The sequence below is a fragment of the Aspergillus pseudotamarii genome (assembly GCF_009193445.1).
Source record: "Aspergillus pseudotamarii strain CBS 117625 unplaced genomic scaffold BDV38scaffold_125, whole genome shotgun sequence".
Lineage (NCBI taxonomy): Eukaryota > Fungi > Ascomycota > Eurotiomycetes > Eurotiales > Aspergillaceae > Aspergillus > Aspergillus pseudotamarii.
The window spans coordinates 17670-27545 of record NW_022475139.1 but is presented as its reverse complement, the minus strand read 5'-3'; the positions used below and the strand labels follow the sequence as shown (position 1 = coordinate 27545).

At 48.2% G+C, this 9876-nt stretch overlaps 4 protein-coding genes across 4 annotated transcripts; 2 read left to right on the top strand and 2 right to left on the bottom strand.

Moving 5' to 3' along the window:
* Positions 1 to 2441: 2441 nt before the first annotated feature.
* BDV38DRAFT_290666 (pyridoxal phosphate-dependent transferase) lies at positions 2442 to 3583 on the bottom strand (the record flags this gene model as incomplete). The annotated part of the gene is made up of 3 exons (XM_032061531.1): positions 2442 to 2501; positions 2647 to 3176; positions 3220 to 3583. 3 exons carry the CDS (start codon positions 3581 to 3583, stop codon positions 2442 to 2444), a joined length of 954 nt encoding a protein of 317 aa, XP_031907178.1.
* A 359-nt stretch (positions 3584 to 3942) lies between these two features.
* Positions 3943 to 5207, top strand: BDV38DRAFT_276226 (uncharacterized protein; the record flags this gene model as incomplete). Its single annotated transcript, XM_032058180.1, has 5 exons — positions 3943 to 4012; positions 4132 to 4323; positions 4432 to 4587; positions 4748 to 4977; positions 5082 to 5207. 5 exons carry the CDS (start codon positions 3943 to 3945, stop codon positions 5205 to 5207), a joined length of 774 nt encoding a protein of 257 aa, XP_031907177.1.
* Positions 5208 to 5287: 80 nt separating this feature from the next.
* BDV38DRAFT_290665 (MFS transporter) lies at positions 5288 to 6680 on the bottom strand (the record flags this gene model as incomplete). The annotated part of the gene is made up of 2 exons (XM_032061530.1): positions 5288 to 6399; positions 6470 to 6680. The coding sequence occupies 2 exons, from the start codon at positions 6678 to 6680 to the stop codon at positions 5288 to 5290; spliced, it is 1323 nt and encodes a 440-aa protein (XP_031907176.1).
* A 767-nt stretch (positions 6681 to 7447) lies between these two features.
* BDV38DRAFT_276224 (GIG1 family protein) lies at positions 7448 to 8192 on the top strand (the record flags this gene model as incomplete). Its single annotated transcript, XM_032058179.1, has 3 exons — positions 7448 to 7583; positions 7640 to 7731; positions 7788 to 8192. 3 exons carry the CDS (start codon positions 7448 to 7450, stop codon positions 8190 to 8192), a joined length of 633 nt encoding a protein of 210 aa, XP_031907175.1.
* Positions 8193 to 9876: the final 1684 nt, after the last annotated feature.

The following is a 9876-nucleotide window of genomic DNA, read 5'->3' as shown; positions in this document are numbered from 1 at the left end:
ATCGATTAGAATCGAGTGGTTCCCGTCTGAACGTTCAACCTCCATTGTCATGAACAGGGGTTGCCTGGGAATTCTGGCTGGAATTCTCTCCGGTCAATCCATTCTTGACTTCATTCCCAGCGCGTGGTCATACATGATTTTTCCCGTCCTGGATGGTTCTTCGCGGGGAGTGATCCTGTCCATCGTGACTTGAGACTAGTCCTCCATAGTCCTCCATAGTATATGATGAAGACATGGTGGATATTCGAGGTGATGAACGCCCAATCAGCCTTGTGGACAATTTGTTGGACGATCTTTTTTTTTTCTGTGCTTTTGCAGCCCGTGACCCTGCCAAGTCTCCGGCTGTTCCCCACCATGAGAAAATATCACCCGACAGTCATCTGATTGGTTGGAAGTTCAACGCCGGCTACCAAAATGAGTAAGGCAACAGTACCGTAATCTGGCCAGGGCTCAGAAGTTATTATGAGTATTCTTAGTACTAGTATTCTTAGTGTTCGTTGGTATTGGCTAGTATTTAATGAGATAGTCGTGAATACGTATACACTTGGTCAGATCGCTCCATCGTGACTTGGGTCTAGAGCATTGTATGCATGGTCCCAATACTGTCGATCGGTCTCTCCGTTTCCATACCTAAATTGGGTAAAATCTGACACGTATCCATTCATGGTCTGTGAGCAAAAAAGTTCAATGGTGTACATGAATCAATTCGATTGCTAATATTCTTCCCAAGGAGGATCCCCAAAGTGGCGGAATTGAAACAAAAGTGGCAAACCCATGCGGGTGCAAAAGCTCTAGCCGAGGGTGTAACCCATGCTAATCGTGAATATTTCCTCTAGTCAATTCATAGTAAGACTATAATTCTGGTGATCGACAATGAGAGGTTGTTGACATCAGATGGGGCATTTTTAACGATGGACGAGCACAATGGACAAGTTCGGTTCCTGCACTGGTAACTGGTTTAAGAAACCAACATCACAATGGGCTTTTCTGTGTTCCTCGATCGATCCGATCATTGACTGACGTAAAACGCCCATAAGTCTCCCTTGGTTAAGCTCAGCGTTAGTGACCCGAAAAATCGCCAATCAATGGGCCCTGTCAAATAACCAAGTCTTCGAAACCCATAAAAAACGTGACTTTCCCGACGATCGTCCTCGCCCTTGCGTTTGGTCCTCTGGGAACTCGCCATCTCACAACAAGACCATGTTGGAGAGGGGGAAGTGGGTCTCACATACGGAATTATTGATCTCTAACATCATTATTGCGTTGAAGCGTGAGCTTCTACTTGTGCATACATAGTCCTATGATCATAAACGATGGGGCATCTGAGAGGGTTGATCAAAGCGTCATACTGATTCATCAAGCCGGGTCCGTAGTTGAGTATGAAGAAGGGATCATTCACTGGAGAATAGAATTACAATGAGGTATCACCCAACTCATCCGGAATCGAGAGAGCGAGCGAAACCAGCACTCAGCCTACCACGGTCTTAGTTGCATGCCTTCACAGGTAAGAAAGGTGGTGGGCTAAAATATATATCGATCTTCACATCGGAGTATCATACTGTGTTGGTCGAAGCATCGGAGTCGGACTGAGAGTTGACTCCGACATATAAATACACAGACTAATAATTTAAAGGACTATCGATCAATTGACATTTCACGTTGGTGAAGCTCAAGATCCATACAGCGACTTTGATAAGCACCGGATAAAAGACCAGAAGGCAGGACATCGAAATGCCAAGAATTTCATGAATTTCAATATTGACATTTTCAGATACCTATTAGAATATCATGCAACCTTGTTCATTGTATACATACCTCGTGAAATTGACCATGTAATTACTCCCTCCAAACAATATATCCACGAAAAAGGCAATTAGAAGGGCAATGACTTGTCTGACAAGTGTTTGGGATTTGAATTTTAAAAATATCACAATGTCAAAATGCCAAGAATTTCATGAATTTCATGAATTTCAGATTGTCAAGGTTTTGCTTTGCTTATTACCTACTCCGTACCTATAATGCGTATTGCCTGTTTCATACAGGCCCAGTTTCCACCAGTGAAACATACAGCACAAACACTCCGGTGAAACTGAAAGGCCAAAACAGTACTTCCAGTGCAACTTCGAAATTATTACAGGCATTAGGAGAACGCTACCTGCTGTTGAAACACATTTGATCGAACCACCTGGGTTCATTGAACAGTATTACAGACTGTTTAAGACACTATTCAATAGCTTGTTGGACGGTGTCCGAGTCGCTACATCTGCTTCATATCCTATTCGCGGCCTGGTCTCTGACCTTCAGTACGATCATGCCATTGAAATCGCACCTCCCGGAATAGCAATATTGTGAACCGTTGCAGGTAGCCATTCGAACAACCACGAACACAACCTATTCGACCAAAAGGCCACGGACCACGGTTGTTTAACCTGAGTATAGTACTAAATACCACCCTCGGCTGTCTCATCCCAAAAAGCAAACACTTCCCGGATCACAACCTCCTGCGCCCAATCAGACAGCGCCAAATGCTCCGGGAGCAGCAAGATCTGCCAGCTTGCGAGTGACGTAACACGGTCATCTCCATGAAAGCGACTGTGACTCCTACCAAAAGGAGACGAATGTAGCGGCATAAACTTGTGGATGTACCTGAACCTTGGCGCTTGCCATATGCCGAATCATATCCTGGCGCTGCGTGGGGCCCATAAGCCTAATATAGAACATGTTCGCATTATGGGTGGTATTATCAGGAGCATGGGGTAAAGTAATGTACCCCTTGCGGACTAAAGGTAACAAACTGACAAAGTAATGGCCCCAGATATGCCTTCTGCGCGCATTGATGCAATCCGCGGCTTGTAAGTGCGCGTACAGAAACGCTGCCTGCAGTTCAGAAAGAGTGGCATTCAACCCCAGATCCAGCCACTGGTAGCGATCAACTTCACTGCGCATAAAGTGCGAACGGTTAGTCCCGTGATCATAGAGGATCTCGGCTCGCTCGACCAGCGCTGGGTCATTGATTAGGAGGGCACCTCCCTGACCTCCGGCTGTATTGTTCTTCTTTTCCTGAAAGCTGAGGCAGCCGACATTGCCAATAGTGCCGAGCATCTGCCCCTTATAGGTAGACATACACGCCATGGCTGTATCCCCGCAGATGAATAGCTCGTGTCTCTTAGCGACCTCTATGATTTTGCCCATGTCGTATGAGACTCCGCCGTAATTAACGGGAATGATTGCTCGCGTCAATGTTCATCGTGGCGTCTTCCAAATCTACAAACACTGGTACGGGGCCCCTCAGCGCGAATGCGTTGACAGTTGTCACGTACGTATAGCTAGGGACAACTACCTCGTCGCCTGGTTGGATATCGGCAAGTATGGCGGCCATCTCCAGGGCGGAGGCGTAGGAGGAGACATCTAGTGCTCGTCCGCTATTGCCTTCCAAGAACTGTTCCAGCCATTGTTCACAAAGCCGGGTGTATGTTCCCTTGTCGGACAGGCTCTTCCGAGTGAGCACAGCTTCAATATTGGCTAATTCGGTGCCGATAATGGTGGTGCAAGTTGTAGGGATAGTATTGGTGTGTTTATCCATATTCGGAAGTGTTGCCTCGGTCAATCCTGAGGGACAGACAGAGGGACAGAAAAAGGGATCATAGTTAGGCGCGCTATTTAAAACTCATACGCGGTCCAGAAAGCAGGAATCGAGTATTTGAACCAAACTGGAAACGCCACATCGGAGGATATTTAGTGCCACAGACGCAACCTGGCAGGTGTAACCGCATTTTAAACGTCTTCGAGTTGAAACCCGGTGCTGACCCTCGGGAGATATAAATACGAATTTCCTACGGATATGAGATTGAAACTCCCTCGGGCAATTTCATCACCACCCTTGATGACAATGGTTACTGACGAAATACGTTGAGTGTTTTGGGTATGTACTTATAATGCATCATGGGTATGGTTCAGTACAGGAAGAACAAGATTAACACCTCGCAGGCACAGGACGCATTGCCAAGAGTACGTCTTCCCCCTCGAGCCATAATAAAAGTCCTCTAACAAGCACAGAATTTGCCAAAGACCTCCTCGTCGACCCGGCCACAAGAAGAGACGCTAATATCGGCCACCTCCTTTCCGGGATAGCATCTTCTCGGTCAGAAGATGTCGCCCAAGAATTTATTAATACAGTTCAAGCTCCGTCCTACTGTCAAGCATACGGCAGTCAGTCCGATCTAATTAACTGCCCTATCATCGACGTGATATATATCGCCACACCTCATTCCCACCGCTTCCAGAATGCCATGCTAGCTCTCGAAGCGGGAAAGCATGTCCTGTGTGAGAAAAGCCTGACTGTGAAAGCCGCACAAGCCAAGAAGCTCTTCGCCATAGCGAAGCAGAAACAATGCTTTCTCATGGAGGGACTATGAACACGGTTCCTCCCAGTCAGTGTAGAGGTACGTCGACTTCTCCAAGCCGGTGCCATAGGGACCGTCATCCATGTCTTCACAGATAATGGCCTGAGAGCGGACCTATATAGGGATCTCGCGACAGACGACCGCATGGTAGTAAAAGAACTGGCTGGCGGAGCGCTGCTGGACCGTGAGTTCAAAGGTTCACCCGGAAAAACAATCTACTACACGCATGACTGACGGTATATTATTCAGTTGGCGTGTACTCAATCCACTGGGTTTTGCAAGTCATACCCAAAGAAAGTCGTCCAAATCAGGTCCTCTCCGCTATGACGAAAACCCGAAATCAGGTATCGACGAAACCACCATCATCCTGATGAAATTTGCCCCCAGCACAGCAGACGGACCGGAAATCCAAGCCACAGCCAGTGTCAGTCTACGTACCACAACCAACACAGTCGGCGAGACCGCCGCGGTACGGATCCAAGGCGATCAAGGCGAAATACAAATTTTCGGCTGGCCCTGGTGCCCATCCCGACTACGGGCCATCAACCGGAGTCCCGGGATGAACAGCCGGGGGGTTATCAGCAGCGATAGGACCGACCTTCTACCTGACGGTGCATACGGACTTTGCTTCGAAGCCGATGAAGTCGCACGCTGCATTTGTGAAGGCCTTCCAGAGAGTCCCGAGATGCCCTGGCTAGAGAGCCTGACAGTCATGGAGATTATGGACACAGTGCGTCGGGAGAACGACCTCCAATTCCCAGAGGAGATCGAGACATTGGAGTATCCTGTAGCGCTACCTCCTAAAAGATCCTAAAAGTAGCATTACTATTGGACAAATTCATGAATCTTCGACGAATTCATTCAACCACTAATACAAGTTATCCTCAAACATCCTCCCTCCCACGTCCACCCCGTCTCCCCGTAAAAACAGCCACCAAAACCACCGTAGCAAGACTCAGCACTCCCATCGAAACAGCCATAGCCACCCAACCACCCCATTCACGAATATACCCCGCATAAAGTGGCCCGGCAAGAGTCCCAGCCGCAAAAGCAGCATTACTCAACCCATACGCCTGCGAATACGCACCCCGGACACCGAAAACCCCAGGATGACGCTTTTCAACCGCCTCAGTCGCCATACTAATTTCCGTCATGAGAGCAGGCATGGCCAATGACACTCCACACCCAAACAGAAATAAAAATAACCGTAACAACACTGAATACAGAGTTGTATTCTCCTGAATCATTCCCAGAAGCATCATACTCGGTGCAGTGAGCGCGAAGCCTGAAATAGCTGGCCAGTATGGACCGATCCGGTCCACGCAGTAACCAGCAAGAGGAGAAAGAAGCATGAGCGGAAGGGAGTAAGATAGAAAGACGATGGCTATTTGGCTGGATGTGTAGTTGAAGAGATCCTGGAGGTAAACTGGGAGGACGGCCTCGAGGGCTGTCATGAAGGTGTTTAGCATGCACATGCCTATCATGGCGATTAGGAAGCGGGGACAGCAGAGGAGGATGAGAAGGGTTGGGGGTGAAGATTGTGTTTGTCCTTCTGGGGGCTGGTGTAATAGGGGTGACTGTTCAGGCGATGGATGGTGTTTCTGTTTATATCCGGGTGGTAGGGGCTTGAGGAGTCCACAGAGGATAATCTCGATGAGTACAAGAGCGAAAGCCGGAGCAAAAACAGCCATGTAACCGGCTATATCGTAGATGAAACCGCCGATGAGGGGACCGGCGAAGAGCCCTAGACTTAGGCCCATGCTTGTGAAGCCTATGGCGCTCCCGATATGCTTACTCCCAACTGTGTCGAGGAGGAGGCAGTAGCCGATTGTGAAGATGCTGGAGGTGGAGATTCCCTGGAGCACTCTGGCTAGAAGAAATAAAGGGAGGGATGTTGTGAGGGCGGTTAGGAGAGTGGCGCCGCCTACGACGATCAGACCGAGGAGGAATGGGCCTTTCCTTGTCTTTGAGTGGCCGCCTATCCAGCCGAAGAGTACTGCGGATTGGGAGATTCATGTTAGATAGAGTTGTCTTAGGATATCAAAGATGAGCTGTTGGCAGCGTACAAGACCCTAGAAAAATAGAGGCTCCATAGATAGCCAGAAAGGTCGAGGCCCAGGATTGAATATCATTCTCTGGCATCCCCATTCGCACCTTTAGGGCAAAGGGCAGCACGGGGACAATTAGTCCATAGATGAAAATGTCGGTAAAAATAGCGACACAGACAACCAACGTAACAAAGGCACTCGAGGATCGCCATCCCGTATGGGAGATCATCATGAATTAAGAAGGCCTATAACGAGGAGAAGATTATACAATACAGCGCAGAAGAAGGATCAAATTGCCCGGACAATGTCGAAAAGAAGACTATTGCATGGTTTTACGCTACCGATAGTTTTCCTACTCGGCAATTTCATTCTAGCCCACGTCAACATGCCGAACAAGTTAAGGGCTGAGCCACCTATACGAGAAATAAGCTGCAATGCTCCCGTTGAAGTGACTTAGCTGCAGAATACAGAGGAATTGGCTCACCGTTCAATGACTTTGAATACTACTACGTCGTCATCGCCACGCGTCTCGGTGAGAAGAAAAGTAAGACATCCCTCTTCTATATCGGCAACACGGTCGACTGTTTGACGGAGAGTCTCTCGAAGCTAGAAATAGAAATAAACATCTTTATTAGCTCTAATGGAGAAACGAGACGTTGGGGGGCCTGACAAGTTGCTCTTTCCCCGCCGCCGGACGAAGGGTCGCGATGAGGTGGATTGTCGCCGTGGTAAGCCGGTTTTTGTTCCATGTGGCCGAACCCGGGGTTCCCATACATATTCATTGATGGTTATGGCTCTGAAGGTCCGATCGCAATGTGACCCTGGACTACGGTGCGTCAATACGCGTAGGGTTACACATTAATGTCCCAGGGTAGAGAGCGGATTTTTGTCACTGAACGCCTTAAACTCTAGAGAACTTGGACAAAGGCTATAGAGAGAGAGATGATCATGAGGCATGGAGCTACCAGCTCACTTTGTTATTGCGGCCATTCTGAAATGTCTAGGATCATCAATACAGAGGAGCTGATGCGCAATGCACCGTTCGAGCTCAGCAAAGCAGACAAGGAGGTCTTTACCACCACCGAGGAAGCCTTTGCCCCGCATACTTGGGAGGATATTCAAGAGATAATTGGTTGGAAGGCTTTCTACTCGTGGTATGAGGCTTAGACATCATTAACAAACAGTCAGCCTGTGGCGATACGTCCCAGCTGAAGCGCAGCTCGACTGATCTCCGCAATTACATCTTCTTTGCCCGAGACATCCAGAACACATTCGGCTCTGTAACTAACTTGTCGAAAAACGGTTACACAGGGAAAATGAAGCCAATAATGCCGAGATCCGTTGCCATTATCGCCACGCAGTTCCTTTCGCCGACCAGTCTGATTATCGCATTCTACGCAACGACTGGCCCTACGCCATGTCGCCGTGCATGGTTCACCTTGTCGTATGGCTGAAGACGCCTATACCTGTAGATGCGGAGGGTGATCCGACTACGGAGTCCCGTCGGCTGATTGCGGATTTTATCGAGAGAACATTTGCGATACATATGAGCCAACGAGAGCCTGCGGGGGACAACATCCAATGGTTCAAGAACAGAATAAAGTGGCAGAATGTGCGTGCTCTTGAGCATATTCATGTCATTCGGAGGCATGTAGATGATGAGCTTGTGACGAAGCTGACGGGCCAAGTCCCCGACGGCATCGTGAGCAAATCATATTCTGCCTCAGTGGACAGCAATTAGGGTTTCTCGTATCCGGCATGGCTGGTATGCCTTTCAAACCAGACATTGTGCTACATTAACGGAGACAGAAATTCAGTGAAATATAACGCTGAGTAATTAGTTACATTTTCTATTAATTCAATATCCTCCGGTTGGGCGCTTGTGGTCGTACGTGTCCTCGTACACAAACACGCGAGAAAGATGGTCCACTTAAACTAAGCAAATCATACGTGCTATAATGCGAGCTTTGATCCACAGAAAAACCGGTTGGTTCTTCTTAGTGTACAACCTAGCTTGGAGTAAATAAGTGTCTCGAACCAAGATTATCCTTATGCCTCGCGGCCACCAATGAGTGACAAGCACCGACACATGTTAGAATATGTGTTCGAGTCGGCATTGTTCCCTTAGGTGAGACAGCAGCAAGATCTAGATATCGAGCTACAATGGGTGATACAGATGTAAACATCCACTGCGCAATCTAGGGTATGAAAGCACCTCGGCCTTGTTTCAACCCACGTGCTATTGCATGGAGCGAGTCTAAGCTCTCAAGCTAACGCAAGATCTGAGATAACGTTCAGTGATAATGCGCATAAGCACGAAGCTCAATGCCGTGAAGTAAGCTGTGCTGTGGTTAGATAAAGAGTGGAGTTCACTGTGGACTAGGTATTAGGTATTCGAAGGATGTGATTGATCTGATCTTCAGCATGTCAACATGCAAATTAATTCTGATAAACTTACAGATGGCATGGTTTGTTCGGAGCATACGCAACTCATCGGCGTGCCGGTGCAGAAGAGTATCCTGGTGACCGGGGGTGCCGGTTTCATGTGAGATCAGCAAGCACCTTCGGTGTCGAACTGGTAGCTTCAGAAACTTGATTGACATCCGTCCAGTGGCAGCTGGTTCGTCCGTCATCCGTTGCAGACTTACAGCGACCGATATTCTGTGACTTGCTTCGATAGTCTCAACTATTGCGTCTCCAAAAAATAACTTCAAGGCCGTTGCCCAATCTTCGAACTTTCATTTTGTCAAAGGGGATGTCTGCGCCCCAAAAGATGTAGAAAATGTGCTCCACAACTATCGTATTGATTCTATTGTCCATTTCGCTGCTAGGTCCCATGTCGACAGATCACTCACCCTCTTTCACATAAACCAATGTCATAGGCACCCAGATACTGCTAGAAGCTGCTCGGAAGCACGGCTCGATCAGACGATTTATCCACGTGTCCACTGATGAGGTATACGGCGAGCACGATGCTCAAAATCTTTCTGCCTTCACCGAGAAGCAAGGTCTGCACCCCACAAACCCATACTCAGCGAGCAAGGCCGCGACCGAGATGATCATCCAGGCATATCGAAAGTCGTTCCATATGCCACTCATTATCGTGAGGCGTACAATATCTCCTCTAATGACCACTTACAAGTCTGAGAGGGGGCGGAGAAGTTCTTTCGAAGCTTCTATCTCGATGGGACCCATGGTTTAGACAACTGGATTGAGTTTGTTGCAGATCGTCCGTTCAATGATAGTATGTATTGAACAGACGATTCCAAACCGCGTGCGCTTGGATGGAGATAGCGGACGAACTTTGACGATGCGCTACGGGTGACTGTCGACTGGTATTGTCGGGACAGCGAGGGCTTTTGGCCAAATTGTAAGGACTCGGGTGGCACCCTCGCAGTGGATGGTGATATTGTTATTGCTGAAGA